We start from the raw sequence: 26,016 nt of genomic DNA on the forward strand, positions 1-26,016 counted from the left end.
CGCATATCAATGATTTTCCGTCGGGCTAGGACTATATATTGATTGAATGGTATGGGCAGGTGGGTGCGGATAATTTATTTAGTGTTTCCATTGGATAAATAAACCCTTCACAGTTGCGACTATCGAAAACATTTTTATTGCATGATGTGTCACCAAATACCATGCTGACCGTGTCTGCAGATTCACGATTAACACAACCCGTAAGTATACATCGAAAATAAAATAGTACAAGGTAACAATGAAGCCTTCAGATCAGTAGAAGAGGTTTGACCTAGGCCGTTTTAAGACAATGAATGACTGGACAGCAAAAGAAATAAACAGAAGGAAAAAATGACTTACAGTGCTCCCGATAAACTGAACAGAGTTTTCAAAAGGAAGTTTCCGATTTGTCATGTAAGGAAAATATACAGAAAATGTATTACCGGTTATGAATTACGGTGTTGAGGCTTAGAGATGTAATGTGAAAACCGTTAAAGAAAATGAGCATCGGTCAGTGAGAAAGAGAGAAAAGTGTGCTGGAAATTAGTAGGAGAGATGAGAAAATAAACAAAAACATCAAGCAAGACACATAATTCTGACTGTAATGAAAATGAAATCGACATGTGGCCATGTGAATGAGCGAACGATGCGTCAAGGAAGCTCTTCCCTGAGTTCCAAGACGGGAACCACCTAAACAACGACCGAATGGAAGCTGCGTTCACGACATCAGAGAACGTGCAGGAGTATCATAGGAGTGTACTATATAACTGTAGGCAGTATCTATCTGGATGCTATATAGTTAGTTGATGACGGCCCCTCGTCAAAATCGTGCTTTAACGTAAATGAACGTGCGGGTACTGTGACATTACAGGTGGGCCGGACACGCCTAAAGGCGCGCGCTGGTTTGGCAGGTGACGCTGTGGAAGCACGCCGTGGCACAGGCGAGCAGAACTGGCGAGGAGGTGGAGGCTGAAGCTGTCTGCTTTACTGCCTTTCCTGGTCGTTGGTAGGGTGTGGTGCCGCCATGTCGCCGAGACGGAGGCCGAAAAATCGGTTAATACACGCACGGCAATGACATGAAGAGAGGTGAAAACTAATATCTTGTAAACACCATAAGCGCTTTTAAACAATCAAATGTGCTTAACATTATGGCTGGAGCCACAGTGATGTTAAATTTTCTGAATGATGCTGCCGACATTTGACTGTAATAATTTTTATTTTATTCTTATTCAATCCAGTTTTCGGCCTCGGGCCATTTTCAAGCACAAAAAATTATTTATATAGTTCCAGAACTTTTATGAATGACTTATGTTAATTCCAAAAACTAAAAAACGTATTTTAACGCTAAATAAATTACGAATCAGTAAGTGTAGGGGCACTATAAGACGATAAACGACCATAGCTACTGTAAACACGTATATATCATTGTTATGAATAATAAGTAATAGAAAATAAGGGCAACTTGGCTATCTCACTAACTAAAATTTAAATTAAAAGAAAATCAAGGACACCAGAAAAACATCACCTGACGAACCAGGAACATCCAGGCGAAACTCAAACTAGTCTTTCGTTTTGGCGTGCGTATCTGGAGTTCCTACATACACTGTTGTAAGCTACGCAGAGCTTCAGTTTACCCAAAGATGGTGAAATGGAAGCAACATAGACGGAAACAAAAAAACATCTCGTACCTTGAGACAAGGCGACTTCGGAAGCCACTGGTGCAATGAGAGGCTCGGTCAGCTCCTGACGGCCGGTCCTAGGGCCGGCAGCTCATTGTTCAGAAATGCTCTTGCGTGCAGTCTCGCGCCACGACGTTGGCGCTCTGTACTCATAAAAAGTTGAATGGGTATGTTCTACAAATTGTGAAAAAGCCAGGTCTCCATCACTTCAATGTAGGTAATTTCTATAATCATCTTTTCCGCAAAAACAAGAAATCATAACTCTTCTCTGGAAACAGCGCAAAACATTTGAGCCTCTGGGAAGCCTCTCTCGTGCTCTGGAGTAAACGTTTCGTAAATTTCATTTAAGAAGACAGATGTAATATCTCATGGTAATATTTTATATGTTGTTCAGAGTAATTAACGGAAGAAGTAGTTTAGAACATTGATGCACATCGTTATCTCTGAGATCTGTTACCACTCTTTCGTTCCGCAAATTTTGTATCAAGAAACCGGAGACGTTATTTAAGTGCTTATCAGATAGTTTTGGTATTTAACAAACCTACACTTACATTATCGTATGAGCAATTTTTGAGGGTAGAATTCTATTGTAACTGCACAAATTGTGTCGTGCTATACAGGGTGAGTCCGAGATTATATTACAAGCTTTCAAGGATGATGGAGAAGGGTAAATATAACAGTGTGAGATAAGGGACCATAGTTCGGAAGCAACCGAATCGAAGTTCAGCCTTAGCCTCGTCCAACGCTCGAAGTAAGGGTCCCAACTTTCGAATCCTGACCATGGCGTACAGAATTCCCGCTGAATACACCCTAATACCTTCAGATAATTTCCCCCGTTGATGTACTAGTAACGGTGCACGTAACTTGATATCAGAGAGTAAATCCTAAGTCTACGAGACAATGATAATTAATTCCAATTACTCGCAGAAATTTCACAAAACGCTACGTTTACAACGGTTGTTCAAAATGGCATCGTTGCAAAATGTTCTGTCCTACCCGTTCTAGTATCCTCGTTGTAGTTTGAACAGCATCGCAGGCAGCGGGAATTCTTGCCAGGAGATCCTCCCCAAGGCGACGGCCATACGCCACCTTTCTGGGAGGGCCTGTATGCTGTCGTGTCCTGACGTAGCTGGGAGACGCAGAAAAGGGATACTGGTCAGTCTGCGCTCCCGAGCGGTACAGAGCAGAAGGCAGAAGGACAATTCACAGTGAAAGCATTTGATTGTTTTCTTCTATCTGAGCCATCACTGGTACATGCATTTACTAGAAATGCTGGTCGTGAGACTTGGTAGGGAACTCGTCGTGGAGACTCAAGGTTTTGAAGTAGTTGTTCATTCTCGATAGGACGAACTGATACACTGGAGGTTAGTTCCAAGGTTAGAAAAAGCATGAATGCTAAACACAGTTCAAACACTAGCAGCATCCTAAGGCAAAAATTTAGTTTTAAAACAAAACATACTGAATGTGACACTGTTCACTGAGGCACTCCAAGAGAGAGAGAGCAGACTTACGCGGAGCTGGACCGAGGCTGGAGTCTACGGATGCGTATTTGGCGCCCAGATCATCTGACTGAGAACTCCGTCAAAATGTGGAATCTAGGGGCTTTAAAGAGTCGCGTCGGGGCACTGTTTTTCCCACTTAAAGCCACCCAGCCAATCCCGCAGGTCTCTTGCAGGCGCCTGCCAATCACGGTTTAGTTAGGTCCCCTCTACTGCTTATAAGGCGAGGATGTTAATGCAATTACACTAGGTCCGCAGGCCACTGGTGGCCAAGTGGTTGTCGGCGCTTCAGTCTGGATGAGCTGTCGTATCGTGTTGAAGATGCATGGGCAGCTGTACCTGTACACGCCATCCAAGCTCTGTTTGACTCAATGCCCAGGCGTATCAAGGCCGTTATTACGGCCAGAGGTGGTTGTTCTGGGTACTGATTTCTCAGGATCTATGCACCCAAATTGCGTGAAAATGTAATCACATGTCAGTTCTAGTATAATATATTTGTCAGCTGAATACCCGTTCATCATCTGCATTTCTTCTAGATGTAGCAATTTTAATAGGCAGTAGTGTATTACAGTGCCCGCATGGTACCACTCTACTGGTTGGCGCCGTAGCTAACGTCTTGCTGCATCAATAACTTTCCCATCATCCACGTACTCCTTCCTATTGAGTGTGTCCTTCATTTGGGCAAACAGATGGAAGTCTAATATTTTGTGAGCTCCTCTCGGGTGCACAGACTTGTGTGAGGCCTTGCGTTGTCATGGAGAAGGAGAAGTTTGTTTACATTTTTGTGGCGACGAACACACTGAAGTGGTTCTTCAGTTTCCTGAGCGTAGCACAATACGTTCATCGTTGCATCATAATGGAGGACATCAAACAGACTTCCAGCAGACCGTCGCCATTACCTTACCGGCTGAGATCGCCGCTTTGAAGTACTCTTCGGAGGAAAAGGGGTTTGGCATCACTTCACGGGTTGCCATTTTGTTTCCTGTTCGAAGTGATGAACCCATGGTGCATCTCCTCTGACCATGTTCGACAAAAAAATTTTCACGGTACCCTCCTAATGAGCGAGCAATTCTGCTCGTAGCTCTTTATTGTCTTCTGTTATGCGACGAGTAACCCACCCGGTAACTCAACTGCTGGACGAGTGTGGTATCATTACCAGCACGGACGTCCAGTTGAGCAGCGAGATGTTTGATTGTGATCTGTCGATGTCCTCGAATTAGAGTGCCCACCCCGCACGTTCCAACATTGCAACTGTTTGTGGAAACTCGGTACCTGAGAGGTCGGATTGGTTCGTGCGACCTTGTTGCGACGTTGATAGACGCCTCGCCCAACGGCTCACCGCGGTTTTGTTCAGTGCCAAGTCTCCGATGATATTCTACAACCGTCTATGAATATCTTTGACGCTCTGGTTTTTCGCCAAAAGCCAGCCGCTGAGGCCGCCCGGGGTGGCCGAGCGGTTCTACGTGCTACAGTCTGCAACCGCGCGACCGCCACGGTCGCAGGTTCGAATCCTGCCTCAGGCATGGATATGTGTGATGTCCTTAGGTTAGTTAGGTTTAAGTAGTTCTAAGTCTAAGGGACTGATGACCTCAGATGTTAAGTCATACAGTGCTTAGATCCATTTGAACCATTTTTTTCGCCAAAAGACATTCAACGCCAGCTCCCTGCCTGGAACACACCTCCGTTACAGATGCCATTTTGAAAGCTACGTATAGCGAGCGCCATCACCAGTCGGAAGGTCATGAGACTATAGGGCTGAGGCAGGAATATTCGACGATGTCGCACAACGAATTCCGCATTTTTTCAACCGAAATTGGGCAAGACAAAAATGGTTGTATTACTTACTGAACGCCCCTCGTGTAAGGTGCATACAAATGAAAGTAAACAGTTTATTATTTCAAAACAATAAGTAAACAGAATGAAATTTCATTCTGCAGTGGAGTGTACGCTGATATGAAACTTCCTGGCAGATTAAAACTGTGTGCCCCCAAAAGGCAAACTTCCCCAGTTCGAGTCTCGGTCCGGCACGCAGTTTTAATGTGCCAGGAAGTCTCAGTAAGTCAATAGTTTATTATTTCAAAATTAATCGCTATAACTCTTTATACATTTATCTCGCTCTGAGACAACACAGTCAGTACCTTAATGGAAAAACGTTTGCGGTTGCCTGAAGAGCCGTGATTTTATCCAGGAGTGCATCTGCTCGTCTGCATCAAATCGGCGGCCACTAATGTCATTCTTCAATGCTCCAAAAATATGGAAATCGCATGGGGAGAGACGCAACTGTATGGAAGAAGTTTAAGGGCTTCCCAGCGATACCTATGCAGCAAAGTGGAAACAAACTTGGTAACATCTGGGTGGTAATTACCCTGCGAACACTGTGATGCCGCCCTTGATCCAGCAGGGCATTGACTTCCTGGAACACGGCGCCGCAATTAGCGCACAACGATACATGGACAGTGAAAGAAGCGAAGCACGCAAACAAACGCCCGAGAATGTTAAAGGACGGCATCATTCTTTTGCAGGTTAATGCCCGCCCAAACGTTGCCAAAGTTATTTTGGCTAAGCTCCAGAAGTGTCATTTGGAATTTGGAATTTATGATGATTTTATTTCATATAGTTCAATAATTGTCACCCAGTGTGTTTAGATTTCTTTTGTAAAAGGGTTGTTCACCCTAACGTCACATTGATCAGGAGCAAACTGCACCGCAGGCAGCTCTCGCAACACGGGCAATTTAAAGCGCCGACGTGTAAAACGAAAACTACAACTCGTGATGGGTGAGGTTCGTTACACGAACGAAACGACAGGGTCCATGCAGTAGACTCAGTTGCCACCAGTAGCCGCTAGAGATAGGGCAGTCGCTTGAGTAGAGTGGGCATACGGCACGCTCCACGGCGCACACAAGTTGAAGGACAGCGGCAGGCGTCCTGGTTTACACAGACGCCCAGGCGCAATACGTCACTTCTTTCAGCGCAGAGGCGGCGAAAAAACGGAGCGCCAGGGGCTGCTCTCGACGCATATGTGTGCTGTGTATGCGGCCGCTGGACCGTCCTTGTACAAAATGACCACGAGGTACAGGATTCCACTGAATGCGCTACACGTCTACGCCAATACTCCGCGGAACGCCTCGCGATACGTGGCACAAGGTACTTCTGACGACACAATCATTTTCCACTTGTCCTGCTCCATTCGTGAATAGATCTTCATATGAGCTGTAATCTTTTTTATTTGCTGGTCATGATCGTTTTACACGATGTATTCTTTTGGAACGTACGCACTCAGATGTACAACCCTCCGTCAGTGGTGTTTGTTAAGCACCTTCGTAACGCTCTCACTCTTAACGATTCCGTGAAGAAACCCGCCGTTCCTCATTGGATCCTCTGCGTATTTTCAAGACCGAAGAACACCACTCAAGAATCGATAGATCGATTATTTAGTAAGCTACTTCTCTCGAGGAAGGGCTACTATTTCTTAAGATGCTTCCAATGAATTTCAGGGTTACATTTCCTTTTCCTACAACAATCTTTATGTGGTCACTCCATTCCACGTTTAGTTGTAGTTATCTTGCAGTTGATACGGTGATTTACTGTCAATAGGTCGACCCAACAGAAATGGATCTCTTCATGTAAAAAGTACTGTCATTACCCGTCAATGGGATAATGCAACAGTAATGGATCTCTTCGCATATTTACCCGCAACGTACATTTATTTACCCCCGAGTGCACCTGCTAGTCTATGCGTAACTTTCTCCAATTCACTGCAGTCTCCTTGTGTTGCTGTAGGCAGTAGCACACTCTGCGAATATTCTTAAAGAGCTTATCAACTAGACATTTCTTAAAACAATAAGCATTCACTAATTCGGAATGTTGTGGTGATATAACAGATGGTTTATACATGATGGAGCTCCAGATGGAGTTTGAAATATTTTACGTAAATAAACTGTGCTATGAATTCTGGAGTACTATTCCAATGTCTGTAATAAGTACCAAGTGGTTCCGGCACGAGACAAATGATACGCACACTCTTATGGCTGCACTATTCGGCACCTAAAAATTCTATACTGTTAAAGTCATAGGGTTTCCAAAGTATTAGTCGTGCGGAATGCAACGCTCTTAATATTCTACTAGAGGTCATAATACGGCCAACATCTCACATACAACCACGCTGCAAGTTTTCTACCCCAAACACCAGTATGGCAAACTTCAAGATGATAAAACTACATCCTTCTACACTATTCAGGTGTCCTAGAAAGCGACCGAGCTGTTTCTCATTGCGAAAGCATCGTCGGTGTATATCCGCCACTTGAACTGCTTATAAACTAACAATAACGAAGTCGGGAAACAGCTGTTCTGTGCCCGCCGCGGTTCTAGGCGCTCAATCCGGAACCGCGCGACTGCTACGGTCGCAGGTTCGAATCCTGCCTCGGGCATGGATGTGTGTGATGTCCTTAGGTTAGTTGGGTTTAAGTAGTTCTAAGTTCTAGGGGACTGATGACCATAGATGTTAAGTCCCATAGAGCTCAGAGCCATTTTTTGAACATTTGCTGTTCTGTCTCTTATTAAATTGATGGACTTTATACGTATTTTTAAGTCAGAAACGTACGTACCCTCAATCACACTTCCCACGTCCGTCAGCTTATTATCAGTAGTAGCGGCTTTGACGGATCTGACTATGCCTCACTAGGAAATAGAATGAGAAAGAACGACATGAATATTTTCGATAGTTACATTGAGTCACCACCCACGCTTTGCTGCACGAAAATGCATACGAAGAAGCAGCAATTTCTTACAAGGGAGTCTGCACGACGATCAGTAATCAAAGGAGATGTAAGTCTTATTATTGTTCAGAATAACATCACCATGGCCCTGGTAGCATTCCTGGTAGCAGTCCTGGTTTGATGTTAGGTAGCTTTGGAAATTTGGGAAATTTGTTCAAAATAGTTCAAATGGCTCTGAGCACTATGGGACTTAACATCCATGGTCATCAGTCCCCTAGAACTACTTAAACCTAACTAACTTAAGGACATCACACAACACCCAGTCATCACGAGGCAGAGAAAATCCCTGACCCCGCCGGGAATCGAACCCGGGAACCCGGGCGCGGGAAGCGAGAACGCTACCGCACGACCACGAGCTGCGGACTTTGGAAATTTGTGCTAAGACCTTATGGGACCAAACTGTTCAGGTCATCAGTCCTTAAGCTTACACACTACTTAACCTAACAAACTAACTTACGCCCGAGGAAGGACTCGAACATCCGACGAGGTGGGGGGGTGGAGGGCGGGGGGGGGGTGGGGGGGGGGGAACCTCAGACCGAGCGGCTGCCCCGCCCGGCGCTCATGTGTAGGATAATATAGAAATTTCATCCTAACACCTCGTCTCTAGAGTACACCCTCCTCAGACTATTCCCAGCAGTACTAATGACAATGTGATGTTATTTATATGTATTTGACGATGCTGGTGCTGATTCCGCATTTAACATTTGACGATGCCACTATGGCTGCTGTACATTAGTACTTTGTTTTTATGAAACGGATCTGATGATGGTCATTAAAGACCGAAATCGGTAATCGGTTAACAAAAAGTTTGTGACCATAGACGTAAATTAAAGGAAACTTGTTATTAAGGCTGAAATATGTGGTATCAGTCCACTCTCCCACAGAATACTCTACGGAATGGTTTAAGTCTGATAAACGCATTGATTCTTCTCCTTAATACCTAGGGAATAACACTGCTTATGAGAACCAACCATAATATGGGAATATCTGTACTCAAGTGCACGTGTGAGAACACAGTTCTAGATTGGGATACGTATGTCTCGCTTCGTTAATATAACGTCTCTGTGTGACACTTACGTCGCCATTGTTGAAGTATGTGTTGCGAAAATTCACGTAGTTTACAGGGGGAGGGGGATGGTTAAAACTGAATGCAGACAGAGCATAATTTTTAAGCTTTTCTCGATCCTGAGTGTCTGGGTACGCACAACCCACCTCAGTTTCCAGCATTTCATGGTACTCTTTCTTTAATTTTATGTATCATCAGCCAATTACCTAATTTTGTATATTTTTCGCGATTATACATATTTCGGCATATTTCTCTCAATTTTACGTATTTCCCATCAATTTGTCATAAGTATGCCAGGTTTTTCTCTATTTTTACCGATTTTATGTCTTTTTCATATTTTTAGATAGTTTACCGTATGTATGTCTATAGTCATTTGTTGGCATACCCATGCGTTGTTTGATTTAATACGAGGATTTTTGCGTGTCCTGTACACCAGCGTACTAAAAAGCCTAAGAATTCCCCCCTTCTCGATGATCTACTTTTATGAATTTTGGATAGGAATATCATGAAAAGTATAAAACACTTGCCTCATACCTAGATGAGGCTTAACGGGAGGTGTTGATTGAAACTTGAAGTCTGGAAACAATTACGTGTACTGGTACGACACATCGGAGAGCTTGTCTGCAGCCTCATGAAGCTATTCACCTGATGGAAAATAAAAGCTTGGCACAGTTCTACTCGTTAGTTTCACTTACACTCTATTGCGTAGCGATCTGCAACAGGGAGTTGACGGAGGTTCGAGTCCTCCCTCGGACATGGGTGTGTGTGTTTGTCCTTAGGATAGTTTAGGTTAAGTAGTGTGTAAACTTAGGAACTGATGACCTTAGCAGTTAAGTCCCGTAAGATTTCACACGCATTTGAACATTTTTTAAGGGAGTTGACGTGTGTGCAGAGTCTATTTCTGCTATTCCTCTGATAATTTTCCCATAAATGTATGGCCTTATTGCTCACCAGATGAGCTTCGCTACTTTTGTCTATACCTTCCTGCTTTAATACGTTCCCACAACCCTGACAGGACATCTACAAACTGTGGAAGTCGGGTATTTGTTTATCCTAGTAATACGTTATTCATTAGTTCACAGTGTGTCGACTACACTTACCATCCTGGACCTTGGGAGTTTCCCTTCTCCGTACCTACAGAGTGCGCCTTTCTGGCAGCGTAATTTGTAGACGAGCAGTTAGCAAGTTATGCGTTCGAACCGCAACCGTTCACCGCTGACAGCTCTATACATACATACTATGTGAGAAAAAATACCCGTACACCTGGCTGGAAATGACTTACAAGTGGGTGGCGCCCTTATCGGTAATGCTTGAATTCAATATGGTGTTGGCCCACCCTTAGCCTTGACGACAGCTTCCACTCTCGCAGGCATCCGTTCAATAAGGTGCTGGAAGGTTTCTTGGAGAATGGCAGCCCATTCTTCACGGAGTGCTGCACTGAGGAGAGGTATCGATGTCGGTCGGTGAGGCCTGGCACGAAGTCAACGTTCCAAAACTGCCAAAGGTATTCTGTAGGATTCATGTCAGCACTCTGTGTAGGCCAGCCCATTACAGGCAAGTTATTGTCGTGTAACCACTCCGTCCCAAGCTGTTCATTATGAACAGGTGCAGGATCATGTTGAAAGGTGCAATCGCCATCACCGAATTGCTCTTCAACAGTGGGAAGAAAGATGGTGCTTAAAACGTCAATGTAGGCCTGTGCTGTGATAGTGCCACGCAAAACAACAAGGGGTGCAAGCCCCCTCAATGAAAAACACGACCACACTATAACAGCACCGCCTCCGAATTGTACTGCTGGCCCTACACACGCTGACAGATGACGTTCACGGGGGCATTGGCCATACCCACACCCTGCCATCGCATCGCCACATTGTGAACCATGATTCGCTACTCCACACGACGTTTTTCCACTGTTCAATCGTCCAATGTTTACACTGTTTACACCAAGCGAGGCGTCTTTTGTGATTTACCGGCGTGATGTGTGGCTTATAAGCAGCCGCTCGACGATGAAATCCTAGTTTTCTCACCTGCTGCCAAACTGTCATAGTACTTGTAATGGATCCTGATGCAGTTTGGAATTCCTGTGTGAAGGTCTGGATAGATGTCTGCCTATTACACATTAAGCCCCTCTTCAACTTTCGGCGGTCTCTGTCAGCCAACAGACGAGATCGGCCTGTAGGCTTTAGTGCTGTACGTGTCCTTTCACGTTTTCATTTCACTATCACATCGGAAACAGTGGGCCTAGGGATGTTTAGGAGTGTGGAGATCTTGCGTACAGACGTATGACACGAATGACACCCAATCACCTGACCACATTCGAAGCCCGTGAGTTCCGCGGTGCGCCGCATTCTGCTCTCTAACGATCTCTAATGATTACTGAGGCCGCTGATATGGAGTACCTGGCAGTAGGTGGCAGCATAATGGACCTAATATGGAAAACATGTTTTTGGGGGTGTCCGGATACGTTTGATCACATAGTGTACGTATAGAAACTATGCATGCATATTACTATTCGCGAAGCCTCGATTTTAACCATTTGTACGTTAATTTCGACAGTGCACAGCCGTGCAAATAGCGAAAAGCTCTTCGCAAAACGATTGTGTATTCGACACATGCACATTTAAATGCATCCTACTGAAGAGCATAACATCTTCGATGCAAGTTTTATTAACGATGTTTCTTAACAATATTCTCTAGGTTCTCCAGTAATAGCAACAAACCAAGGCATCCTGCTGCCCCTATCACACCTCCTTTCATACTCTTAAAGGTCCACTATGACAGCACATGATCATCCCGACTTCCGCTTTTTGTGTGGTAGATATCCGTTGCATGGAGGGAGACAGTTCCTGGTGAGAACAGCACGGTAGTCGGACGGTATAGTCTAGCACTGTGCATGAATGCACCCAGTCACTCACAACCATATATTCTACAGATGCAGTGCATTTGCTCTACTTTCTGCATTTCCATGTCCATTCGAGTGTCGTGGATGAATCTAAGTCCAAAAATTGGTACACACGACTGTCTTTGGGATTTACCTACTGCACGTGGTGATAAACATAAACATAAATCTTTGAACTTCCATAATTCTCCAAAATGGTTTGAAGCACATTCTGGGATGGTTCTTGTACCATAAAGTCCTAACCTTGGTAACTGTAAGCTTACATTACGACTATAATGATTTCGATGCGTTGACGGGGCTGTTAAAATCTAAACGTTCTCTCCTAATCTGCCTTCGGCCAACTTGGTACGTTAATCTTTAGTAATAAGATCTGTTGGTGGTACGTCTCAGACTGATGACGGAGAGAATAATATGCAGACAGTAGTAATAGGACGATTGTAATGAATCTCTATTTGAAAGCATGAATGACTGGCACTAGATAATCCTAAGTAATCGCTTACCTTATTGTTCTTAACGCGTGGACGTTACTCAAGCCAACTCCCAGGGTGTTAGCTGTGAACCAGCAGTGGTATCTGTGGGACGGACAGGCGCCAGTCTGTTGTCAGAAGCAGCAACTTCTCCCGCGGCGCCGTGGTTGTCCGAGATAGCGCTGTGCTCCCCAAGTTGAGCTTTCGGACAAGTGGCCCGCTTCTATCTACTCTGAGAGGCACCACTTTCATACGTCTCACGCTGCTAAGCGTTGGGGTTTCATCTAGACGTACTTTACACCAGCATCAACAACGAGGCGAATAGAAAGTTCCATCAAACACTATTCTTCTGGTCATCGTCAGGAAAATTGTTGCCCTCATATACAAATGATTTTTCAGGTCTTGTTCACTCGCCGATTTTTTCCTGTCATCACTGAGTTTCAACGCTAGAAAGTACCTTCTGCTTAACATGGACGGTAGGAAGGAGAAATTTAATTAAGAAAAAAAGTGAAATGCGGGTTTTGGAGCACGTTAACGTTGGATATGTTAGAAAAACATTATTCAGTGGCTGCAATAGGCTTGATTTGGACAGTACACTACCTACTTCCGCTAACCTTGATATCTTTCGCTACATACACAGAGCCCAAGTCTCGATACGCCCTTACGTACAAAACACACATGGGTCAGTTACTGGCATTACTGGTGTAATGGTTCAAATGGCTCTAAGCACTATGGGACTTAAAATCTGAGGTCATCAGTTTCCTACAACTAGAACTACTTAAACCTAACTAATCTAAGGACATCAAACACATCCATGCCCGAGGCAGGATTCGAACCTGCGACCGTAGCAGCATCGCGGTTCCGGACTGAAGCGCCTAGAACCGCTGGGCGACAGCGGACGGCTTTAATGGTGTAACTTACAGTTTAAGATACACTTGGTGCCAAAACGCGATTGCTGTTAGATCTTTGTACCCACTTGGTGCAAGCGGCAAAGTGAGAATGGACCCTGAAATTTAGTGCCAAAAAAATATTTCCGCATCTCAAAGGGGTTATAAGTGAGGCATGCGATGGTTTCAACTACCTACTGTCGACTATCTTTGATTTAAGTGCTTAATGGGTCAAGCAATGCTTTCAACTGCCCACTTTCACTGCTTTCCAGAAATCGTGGTTGCTATGCTTTCAACTAACTACACTGGTGTCCAAAATTAAAGCAACAAACCGCTATTTCCCCGTGTTGTGTCTAATTCACGGTGTCATCATACAAAATGTCAACAGACATCCGTACAATTGTGGTCTGCACTTGGAAGATTGCATTCCGGTCAATGGACAACAACGTCAACGATGACGTCAGAGCACCTATCAAGGTGGGTAGTGTTTTCCGGGAAGTCCCACATCCACAATCGCTGGGAACACAATCACAGACGGTGCAATATGGCACAAAGAAGACCCCTACCAGACCCTCTGTGGTGGAGAGCCAGAAGAAGAAGCAGGGCAGTCGCAAATTGATGCGCCCGAGGGCTTAATGTGAATCGTTCTGCAGTTCCTCGGATATGGAGACAATTCGCAGAAACGGAAACAGTATCGCGAGGACCAGGGCAGGGCCGACCATGTGTGATACAAAAAGAAAAGACCGTTATCTGGCCGTAAGGGCACGACGGTACCGCCTGAGAACTGCACGGCATCTGGCATCTGACCTCGCGGCATCCAGTGGACGTGTTGTATCGACATAAGTGACGTACAGAAGGCTTCGGTAGACTAGCCTATATTTTCGGAGATCTTCTGCATGCATACCGCTGATGCGTCTTCACAGAATGGAGTGTCTGTAATATAGTCGTCAACATGCCACCTGGACGGTCAAACAATGATCCAATGTTCTTTTCGCAGATAAGTCCCGATTTGATCTGCAGAGTGATTCTCAACGATTTCGCATTTGGAGGGAACGTGGAACACGATTTCGGAATCCAAACGTTTTGGAAAGAGACCGATATCGAGGAAGATCCTTAATGGTTTGGGCAGGGATTATGCTGACCATTGGAACACCTCCTCATGAACTTGTATGGGTGAATCGGCAAGGTTTAACTGCTGCCAGGTACCACGACGAGATCTTGGGACCTTATGTGCGGTTATTGCGAGGTGCTGTGGACTCAGATTTCGTACTGATGAACGGTAATGCTCGACCTCATACAGCACGGGAGGTTAATGCTTTCTTGGAAACGGAAGATACTGCAGCCTTGCATGGCCTGCTCATCTCCTAATTTGAATCCCATAGAGCATGTCTGGGATGTACTATGGAGACAGGTTGCATCATGTCAACATCCGCCAAACACTCTATAAGACTTGCGAGCAGCTCTGCAGGAAGAATGAACGTCATTGCCTCAGCATGAGACTGATGCCATCACTCACAGCATGCTCCGCCTTTGTTAGGCCTGTACTGCTTTCAGACGTGGTAACGCCCCATGCTGAGCACATTAACCAGTTGCCTGAATGCGTATGCAAATCCGTTAAGTTGGAGAAAACCAAGATTTTTTTGTCTACCGCTATGCATGTTGCATTTGTTTACGTTCTGTGTCGCTTGCGTTGTTTCTACTTAACGATCACCTGTTTTGTGGCAAAATAAACGCGACCTTGAAAAAATTCAGTTTGTTGCTTTAATTTTGGACACTAGTGTAGTACTGAATACTTCTTAGTGTCACCAAAACTGACAGAGTAAACAAATTTAAAGGTAATTTGTGCACAAATGTTCTACATGGATATTCTACAAAAACGTGCAGGAACAGACACAAAACATTTACATATTGAGATCTATAGTTATTGTGAGGTTATTATTCTACAGTTTGCTACTATTTGACAAATATGTGGCAACAATCAATAACATTATTTTCATTTTTGCTATTTTAGACAAATACTCAGTAAGAGCATTAATTATTAAGTGAGAGAACTCAGAAGCACCTTTTAAAGTCTTACATTCTTACATTCAGTTACCGTTAAAAAAAGAAAATGGAGTGTAGATTGTTCATCTTTCCCACCAAAGTTGGTTTGCCAAGTAGTCTTCGGCATTCAGAAACAAATTATCCCTAAGGGTGTCAAAATGGTGCAACTGGAAGACTATTGATTCAACGGTGCTAATGAAATATAAGAAGTTGCTACAGATTCTACTAGTTCATATTTCATGTTTAAATGGATTAAATAAAACATATATGTTAATTAGTTTTTATAGTTTATTAGAAATTTAGAGACGACTGTGATAATTTGAATGCAACTGACTACTACCTGATTCCAAAACAATTACTACAGTACTTGTGCGACATCTTACGTAGCTTTTACATGTTGCCATTAGTCTTTCGGACTGATAACTTTATCTCTCAATATCAGTATTTTTATGAGCATTACAATGTGAATTCGAAGCGTCAGATTGGTGGTCCACTTACTATTAAATAGAATTTTACAGTAATGAACAACCGCCTTCAGTCACACTCGCGTTTTTATTTCAATGCACGTTGTATTTCAAGCCCTGAGGGCTCATCTTCAGTTGGTTTCACAGCCTACATGGTTTTTTTTTCGGATTTGGTTTAATTAAGGTTCTGATAAAATGACAATGGTATTTTACAAAGTGGCAGATTATGAATGTAAGTTTTCAAAACTAAAACAAATCGAAAAGTAACTTACTGTTTCCAGTACTGGATAGTGGTTTTGAAGTACAGTATCTGTAAACATGTTTATGTACACATACACACTTCTCATTCTGCAGCACATTTGTGTGCACTAATCAAAACAATCCAAAGAATTTCAGATGTAAAATTACTTCATTTCTACAAATACGCAGCTGTTATTATTTTAAAGAAGATACAAAGCTATTGTATTATTATTTATACTGGATATCATTTACAAAACAAAAAATTTGTGAACATGTGGATGTATGTTATCAAATGCTTCCACTATGAAGCATTTGTTTCTTTAGGGAAAATAAACTTTTTAAATGCATCAAAAGGCTGAGGCTGCTAAACTTTGTTCATTCAACATTTTTTTCAGAAGATTTTTCTTTGTACAATATTATTTCTACTTGTTCTCGCATCACAAGTTTTTTTACCATAATTTTCTGTGTAGAGTACAATTAGGCTGTTGTGGCTGTCACTTAATCTGTGACTACTAACATACATCTGGTTGACTACTGTTGATTTGTCAAAGTGGTCCAGTCTAAAAGCACAAGAGTGTTCTTTGTAACGCGCGTGAAAAGTTCTTCCTGTTTTGCCTATGGAAAATGCATAGTAGTTTATAAATTCCACTATGTTCTGCTACTGGGGTGTTTATGTTTGCCGCGTTTAAGATAAGTGATGTCAAAGTTCGTTGTTTGTGCAGAATGATATTTTAATACTGATGTTTATAAATAACTTGTCAGTTTGTTGTTATACTCTGCCTGTCGTCCTTGCAGTATGCTGCCGATAACTGCCATGACTAAAGGAACTTATAACAGTTATGTTATGACGATTCCATGAATTCAGGAGAAACGCCTGAACAGGATTGCACACTTTGCGGGAGACACTATTTTCTAGGCGTTCTCACTATGTGCTCAGAAGTCAAAAGTGCGATGCGAGACAATAGACAGACACACTAGAGAGACTGCGTAACACATCTCCACAAAGCTTCAACGGATTTTCACTATGGTTTTTATTTCGCAACTAAACAGAGGTTGAAAAAATGCCCTCGAATTTTTATTCCCCTAAAATGGTGCTTAGTGAGGTACAGCATTACTGAAAAACTTCTAAAAACGTTAGGTGATGAAAGTTGCATTCCTGTACCACCAGTAGCATAACGTCAAGTAGGCAAAAGATCGAAAATACTAGAAAGCTATATTGACCAGTCAACAGCATCACTTATTTCTTTATAATGTAGAGCATAATGCATGATCTTTTCCTCCCTAGAATGGTGCTTGGTGAAATGAAGTACTACTGTTTTCGTAACTGTACTTACGTACTGCGCCGGCAGCTGTGGCAGAGCGGTTCTCGGTGCTTCAGTCTGGAACCGCGCGACCGATACGGTCGCAGGTTCGAATCCTGTCTCTGGCATGGATGTGTGTGATGTCTTAGGTTAGTTAGGTTTAAGTAGTTCTAAGTTATAGGGGACTGATGACCTCAGATGTTAAGTCCCATAGTGCTCAAAGCCATTTTTACTTAGATATTGCGGAAATATGCAGTTTAGGTTGAGCCACAACACCTAAACTGATTGACACAGTGCTTGTATCAAAAGGGGCGTAAATGAAAAGAGCTTGCCGCGTGCTAGCGGACGAGATAAATATTAATAGGTCATCGGGATCTCAGATTATCCTAGCCAGTATCAGACCGTGGGGAGGCATTGACAATCTCCCTACCTGCAGGGGACCACTGATTTGTGTGGATACTTGGGAGTTGTGGTAGAAATCGCATTACTAATAAATAATAAATTTATAAAATACAACAGAGCTGCATTTTGAAATCAGAACAGGACAAGATACTTTTAACTAAGGGCAGCCTCCATTGACTTAAATACATCCACTGAACTAGAACCACACAAGCTTAACTCAGAATACATCGGAGAGAGAATGTTGACCGATGAGATCGGGGTTTAGGCAACAAAAGGCCGGTGGCAGACTCTGATGGACCTCAGCGCCTGGCTGGTCCTGCTGCTCTGCCGTTGTATCACGAAATGCTCGTGAGTATCAAACGACCGAAACGGCGACCGAACCCAACCGTCAATACTAAATTCTGTCCAAAGTAATGAACAGTCAAACTTTATTGCAGCATGGTGATACCAAGACGTGGTCGCGGGCATGATAGCAGCTGGTGGTTCTTCCAAGAAGATGTTTTCAGAATGGGCCGGTGCAGCAGTGGCTAGGGGTTTGTTAACGGGCTGGTGCTTCACTCTGGTGTACCTATGCCTTCAAAAAACAGTGAAGATAGCAACTTGTTGGGCGCACCAATGTCTAACCCTCGCAGGCTCGGCCATGGAACCGGCCACTTATTTTTTGTCCCAGAGGCTCCATGCCCTGTCACCGCTACATCCCTCAGAGCGGCGGGCTCCCCTGTATTCTTGCGTATCTCATGGACGAGGTGCGCTCCGTTCAAATTTGAATCTTTTTCACAGTTGCCACTATATTGAACAAATTTCTTAATTCCGTTCGGTTCCGCCATATGTGCGGAACAAGTGTTCTAATGTTTCTTTCCTCTCTGTAATTACACTCCTGGAAATTGAAATAAGAACACCTTGAATTCATTGTCCCAGGAAGGGGAAACTTTATTGACACATTCCTGGGGTGCAGATACATCACATGATCACACTGACAGAACCACAGGCACATAGACACAGGCAACAGAGCATGCACAATGTCGGCACTAGTACAGTGTATATCCACCTTTCGCAGCAATGCAGGCTGCTATTCTCCCATGGAGACAATCGTAGAGATGCTGGATGTAGTCCTGTGGAACGGCTTGCCATGCCATTTCCACCTGGCGCCTCAGTTGGACCAGCGTTCGTGCTGGACGTGCAGACCGCGTGAGACGACGCTTCATCCAGTCCCAAACATACATAATGGGGGACAGATCCGGAGATCTTGCTGGCCAGGGTAGTTGACTTACACCTTCTAGAGCACGTTGGGTGGCACGGGATACATGCGGACGTGCATTGTCCTGTTGGAACAGCAAGTTCCCTTGCCGGTCTAGGAATGGTAGAACGATGGGTTCGATGACGGTTTGGATGTACCGTGCACTATTCAGTGTCCCCTCGACGATCACCAGAGGTGTACGGCCAGTGTAGGAGATCGCTCCCCACACCATGAAGCCGGGTGTTGGCCCTGTGTACCTCGGTCGTATGCAGTCCTAATTGTGGCGCTCACCTGCACGGCGCCAAACACGCATACGACCATCATTGGCACCAAGGCAGAAGCGACTCTCATCGCTGAAGACGACACGTCTCCATTCGTCCCTCCATTCACGCCTGTCGCGACACCACTGGAGGCGGGCTGCACGATTTTGGGGCGTGAGCGGAAGACGGCCTAACGGTGTGCGGGACCGTAGCCCAGCGACATGGAGACGGTTGCGAATGGTCCTCGCCGATACCCCAGGAGCAACAGTGTCCCTAATTTACTGGGAAGTGGCGGTGCGGTCCCCTACGGCACTGCGTAGGATCCTACGGTCTTGGCGTGCATCCGTGCGTCGCTGCGGTCCGGTCCCAGGTCGACGGGCACGTGCACGAGCACTGGCGACAACATCGATGTACTGTGGAGACCTCACGCCCCACGTGTTGAGCAATTCGGCGGTACGTCCACCCGGCCTCCCGCATGCCCACTATACGCCCTCGCTCAAAGTCCGTCAACTGCACATACGGTTCACGTCCACGCTGTCGCGGCATGCTACCAGTGTTAAAGACTGCGATGGAGCTCCGTATGCCACGGCAAACTGGCTGACACTGACGGCGGCGGTGCACAAATGCTGCGCAGCTAGCGCCATTCGACGGCCAACACCGCGGTTCCTGGTGTGTCCGCTGTGCCGTGCGTGTGATCATTGCTTGTACAGCCCTCTCGCAGTGTCCGGAGCAAGTATGGTGGGTCTGACACACCGGTGTCAATGTGTTCCTCTTTCCATTTCCAGGAGTGTATATTTCGTTCTAACTCGTGGCTGAATTTGTAGATGCTTCGAAATAAAGTTGATACGCAAATTATGGATACAGCCGTAGTTTGTCCCTCATCGGAAGGTCCTTAATCTGTCACCTGATATAATATGCATCGTTTATTTCTCAACTCATTCTTTATTTCTGGCCTTGCACGGCTAAATAAGTGCTCGTCACGGCCCTTAGCATTTTTTGTTACAAATTGATACACCATGCTAAAGATCTTTCCACTCTTGGAGACTATGAATGACGCTGTGTTTGTGTGTGAGAATTTGTAAAAATATCCTGACACTTAATTTGAGGGTCCTTTCTGCTTTGCACCAAGTGGGTATAAAGATCAAAACTCAGGTTTTGGTGCCAAGTGTACCTTAACCCGTTTTGTTCTGTTTTGCGCTGTTATAGAGCAGATATTTATGTATGTTGACAAATAATACAGACACTTTTTGGTTTGTTTAAAGTGGTATTTTGATTTTGGTGCAAAGATCGAATTTTCATCCGCAGTTCAGAGACCCAAATTTCACGCGTGGTAGAGATGAACCTTGGAACTTTGTTCAAAGACATTATCATTCCAGTAGCTGTTAGAAGTACAGCAAGTCTTTAACCTCCTTACTACAATTATTTCAGTGTAATCTGTCTTGGGGATTATGAATGAAGGTGGTTTTGTAACTAAGACGTACAAATAAGGTTGCGCCTTGCGCCAAGTAGGTACAAATATCGTACGTTAACCTGTAGTGTTGGTACTTTAATATGTAATTTACACCAGTAGTACTAATAAGTGAGCCACGTGTGTTTGATACTGTTGACAAATAATACGGACAGCGTTTGATTTGTTTAAAGTACTATTTTACTTTTGCTGCAAATTTTCGTCTGCTCATCAGAGATCGGACATCGCGATTTTGGCGCCGAGCTGGGAACAGAGATTGAAGTATCTGACATGCAAAGATTGTACTACAAGAAAGGCATTGAAATACTGAGTTGGGATAGAGAGAGCAAAACGCGTTTGTGTGTCGGAAGGGGTCGGGAGGAAGGGGGTGGGGTGGGGGGAAGAGGTGTATGTGCCGACTTACATTCCGCTGCTCTCATCGCAGCAGTCTTGCCCCTGCATGTAGGCAACCCAACAGCGAAACATAACAGGAACAGTATAAGGCCGGTATTAGACCAAACTTACGATCCGTGGGCCAGAAGCCCCACCGCCTATACTACTATCTAGCAATATGTGAAGACAACTCCAGCACACTGGGACACTTAAACCAGTAAACCTGTACTCCCAAACGGCTTTAAATGAAGAGAAACATACGTTGTGTGTCGTTAAGCTGTCTAAGAAGTGGGTATCTATAGTTAATATTCGAGAACTATGAGGTCAAAATCTGCCAGTCGTGATACGGACTAATGTATCTATATATGTTAACACAAGACTTACGCATAAAATCATAAAAAATTCGAAAACCCTCTCGTACTTTACATCGGATAACGCTAGATACAGGCAGGCGGTATACACAAAATGAGTTCCCCTGGAGAGAGAGAGGGGGGGGGGGGAAGGGGGGGAAGTCCACAAGAAGGGGATCCGTCGATCCTCTGCTACTAGCATTGCCAAATTCAGAACAACATGCCGACCCCGCGAAGATAAGACAGGAAACAGAAGAAGATGAAAGAAAAACACAAAACTTGCGCAGAATCATAAAACCTTTAAATATTCTCAGAAGAGGAAAACTGACTCTCGTCTGTACAGACAAGCTTGCTAGACTACTTGAACGGACAACATGAAAAATAGATATCTAGGATCGAAAATATGAGGCATCAACGGGCAAATTGCAGAAGTAGGCCTACTGAACAATATTCTTTAGATGGATACGTGCTGAGCAAAGCTATGACGTCCGCCGTGTTAGAAAGTTGCTACGAAATCAAAAACAGCTTCGCTGCGAATTGCAATGTATCCAGAGACTCACAGAAAACGAGACTAAAATTAGTGTAAAGAGAGCCATGTATGACGCGTTTAACGAACTTGAAAGTAGTATTCTATCTACCGACTTCACAGAAAACTCGCTGAAGCTTGAGCGGTCTTATGTTAAATCGGCAAACGGATCGAAGCTAGGAGTGCAGACGTTCTTTGACCATATGACATCGAAATGGGGGATGACAGGAGGAATTCCGAAATACTGGACGCCTTTTATACCACAATAAGTGACTACTGGATACAAAAAGAACTGAAATCGCTCAGTAGTGAAAAACCATTAGATACCAATACAGGTAAATAAGAGATCTTATTCCTCTTCTAACAGCAACAAAAGGTAGGTCGTAGGAAGAACAAAGAGTTCTTAGTGCTTGGGAAGGAACGCAGTTCATTGCAGTTTTCAAGAAGGGTCGTCGAACAGGCGCACAAAACTATAGACCTACATCTCTGACGTTGCAGAATTTTTGAAATGTTTCATGCTCGCGCATTAATGTCATTTCTGTTGATCTAAAATCTTCCCTGTAGGAACCAACATGAATTCCGAAAACAACGATAGCGTAAAAGCCAATTCGCTCTGTTCGTTCACGACCTCAGAAAGCAGGAAATACAGGCACCCAGTTTGAAGTCATGCTCCTCGAATTCTGGAAGAAGTTCGATACACTTCCGAATTAATGTTTTTGCTGTTTCAGTCGATCCGCGCGTTAGCTCCCGCGCAACCGCACGAGGTAGTGGCATGAGTTAGGCAAATGCCCTACGCATTCTCCATCGGTATAGGTTCCATCCCTATCACATCTCTGTCCACTGAGAGCTGCGTGGAAACGATTATGAGAATCGTGTTCATTTCTGTACATGGGCTTTAAGACAGGTTACTCCAGATGTACGAGGTGCATTCAAGTTCTAAGGCCTCCAATTATTTTTCTCCGGACTGGAAAGAGATAGAAACATGCGCATTTTGTGTTAAAATGAGGCCGCGTTCATTTTGAATACGTCCCAGAGATGACAGTACCGTACAGAAGATGGAATTTTACCGCCAGCGGCGAGAATTAGGTTTTAAACACTTAAAATGGCGACGTTTTCCTTACTTGAACAGCGTGCAATCATTTGTTTTCTGAATTTGGGTGGTGTGAAACCAATTGAAATTCATCGACAGTTGAAGGAGACATGTGGTGATGGAGTTATGGATGTGTCGAAAGTGCGTTCGTGGGTGCGGCAGTTTAATGAAGGCAGAACATCCTCGGACTCACACAAGCCGGTCTCACGACATGATCGAGAAAGTGGAGAGAATTGTTTTGGGGATCGCCGAATGACTGTTGAACAGATCGCCTCCAGAGTTGGCATTTCTGTGGGTTCTGTGCACACAATCCTGCATGACGACCTAAAAATGCGAAAAGTGTCATCCAGGTGGGTGCCACGAATGCTGACGGACGACCACATGGCTGCCCGTGTGGCATGTTGCGAAGTAATGTTGACGCGCAACGACAGCATGAATGGGACTTTCTTTTCGTCGGTTGTGACAATGAATGAGACGTGGATGCAATTTTTCAATCCAGAAACAAAGCGCCAGTCAGCTCAATGGAAGCAAACAGATTCACCGCCACCAAAAAAAATTCGGGTAACCGCCAGTGCTGAAAAAATTATGGTGTCCATGTTCTGGGTTAGCGAGGGCGTAATCCTTACCCATTGCGTTCCAAAGGGCACTACGGTAACAGGTGCAACCTACGAAAATATTTGAAGAACAAATTCCTTCCTGCACTGCAACAAAAACTTCCGGGAAGGGCTGCGCGTGTGCTGTTTCACCAAGACAACGCACCCGCACATCGAGCTAACGTTACGCAACAGTTTCTTGGTGATGATAACTTTGAAGTGATTCCTCATGCTCCCTACTCACCTGACCTGGCACCTAGTGACTTTTCGCTTTTTCCAACAATGAAAGACACTCTCCGTGGCCGCACGTTCACCAGCCGTGTTGCTATTGCCTCAGCGATTTTCCAGTGGTCAAAATAGACTCCTAAAGAAGCCTTCGCCGCTGCCATAGAATCATGGCGTCAGCGTTGTGAAAAATGTGTACGTCTGCAGGGCAATTACGTCGAGAAGTAAAGCCAGTTTCATCGATTTCGGGTGAGTAGTTAATTGGTTCAAATGGCTCTGAGCACTATGGGACTTAACATCTTAGTTCATCAGTCCCCTAGAACTTAGAACTACTTAAACCTAACTAACCTAAGGACATCACACAACACCCAACCATCACGAGGCAGAGAAAATCCCTGACCCCGCCGGGAATCGAACCCGGGAACCCGGGCGTGGGAAGCGAGAACGCTACTGCACGACCACTAGATGCGGACGAGTAGTTAATTAGAAAAAAAATCGGAGGCCTTAGAACTTGAATGCACCTCGTATGATCTGTCTCGTTTAGTGATGGAGTCACATTTACCAATCATGGCTAGGTAAGCCGTTGAAACACGTAGTATTGGTCTGTTGACAAACCCTGTTATTGTGCATGGAGTGAAAACGTGAGGTGTGGAATAGTGAACTATCAGTTCATAGACCCGTTTTCCTAGACAGAACACTGAACGTAAACAAGTATCGCAGCCTCCTAACAGGCCATCTTCCTCAGATGCTATACGACGTTCCTCTGAAGACTGGGAGGGGCATGTGGTACCAGCACGATGGTTCTCCAGTCCATAGTGCACGAAGTACTACAGTATTTCTTCGCGAATTGTTTCCAGATCGTTGCAGCGGACTAGTATCTTGGCCGGCCCATTCCCCGGAATTGACACCTCTAGTAGAAGCAGCAAATGGGAGTACGTGAGGGTGGAGGTAAATGTGGGTGACACCAGAAGGACCTTCCGCCGCTCACACGCACATGGAGACGAGTAGAGACGGAGGCAGTGGGGCGGCTGTACCTGTAGGAGGTCCTGTCGGCCGGAGGCGGGCGCAGGGCGCGGCACAGCAGCAGCAGCAGCGCCGAGAGGGCGGCGGCGCCGGCCACCGAGAGGTCGGCGATGCACGCCGCGGAGTCGCAGGGCCACGCAGGGCCGGAGGCTGGGGCTGGGGCAGGGCTGGGGGCCGCGTCCATCGCTCGCGCCGGCGCCACGCGCACTGCGGCCGCTCCAGCCGCTACCAGCCGCGCCGCACTCCACGGGCCCCCACCTCGGTGCCGGCCGCAGCGGCTGCGCTCCTGCGGCCGGCGCTCGTTAGCTCTCATCTGCCAAACCATTACCGCCACTCAAACGCACACGCATTGCAATCTTTCCGGGCCCTGCTACATCTACATTTACACTCCGCAAGCCACTGTAGTGCTACAACGATGCAAATTAATATTACCACGATGTCAAGCCTTATTTTCATGATTTAAAGAAGTATTCGTGATATTAAAAATGTAATTATAATTCTATTATTTTCATTTTTGTGCTCAGTGGATGAAAGACTTTCTAGTGCACGGAATAAATTAGCATTGTTTATACTACGAAACTATATATGATTGTTAATCAGTTTAATAAGCAACAGCTGTAAAATACTAACGCGAATTCTTTACAGACGAATGGAAAAACTAGTAGAAGCCGACCTTGTGGAAGATCAGTTTGGATTCCGTAGAAATATTGGAACACGTGAGGCAATACTGACCTTACGACTTATCTTAGAAGCTAGATTAACGAAAGGCAAACCTACGTCTCTAGCATTTGTAGACTTAGAGAAAGCTTTTGACAATGTTGACTGGAATACTCTTTTTCAAATTCTGAAGGTCCCACGGGTAAAATACAGGGAGCGAAAGGCTACTTACAATTTATACAGAAACCAGATGGCAGTTATAAGACTTGAGGGACATGAAAGGGAAGCAGCGGTTGGGAAGGGAGTGAGACACGGTTGTAGCCTTTCCCCGATGTTATTCAATCTGTATATTGAGCAAGCAGTAAAGGTAACAAAAGAAAAATTCGGAGTAGGTATTAAAATCCATGGAGAAGAGATAAAAACTTTGAGGTTCACCGATGACATTGTAATTCTGTCAGAGACAGCAAAGGACTTGGAAGAGCAGTTGAACGAAATGGATAGTGTCTTGAAAGGA

General features: G+C 44.8%; 1 protein-coding gene across 1 annotated transcript in view; it reads right to left on the bottom strand.

Moving 5' to 3' along the window:
- The window catches only part of LOC126357744 (ATP-binding cassette sub-family C member Sur), a 546,341-nt gene extending 521,291 nt beyond the window's left edge, over positions 1–25,050 (bottom strand). The window contains exon 1 of the mRNA XM_050007483.1: positions 24,857–25,050. Coding sequence (XP_049863440.1) covers positions 24,857–25,029 — 173 coding nt within the window. The 5' untranslated portion in view covers positions 25,030–25,050. The remainder of the gene's footprint in view (positions 1–24,856) is intronic.
- Positions 25,051–26,016: the final 966 nt, after the last annotated feature.

The sequence above is a fragment of the Schistocerca gregaria genome, chromosome 1 (genome assembly GCF_023897955.1).
Source record: "Schistocerca gregaria isolate iqSchGreg1 chromosome 1, iqSchGreg1.2, whole genome shotgun sequence".
NCBI classification, from domain to species: domain Eukaryota; kingdom Metazoa; phylum Arthropoda; class Insecta; order Orthoptera; family Acrididae; genus Schistocerca; species Schistocerca gregaria.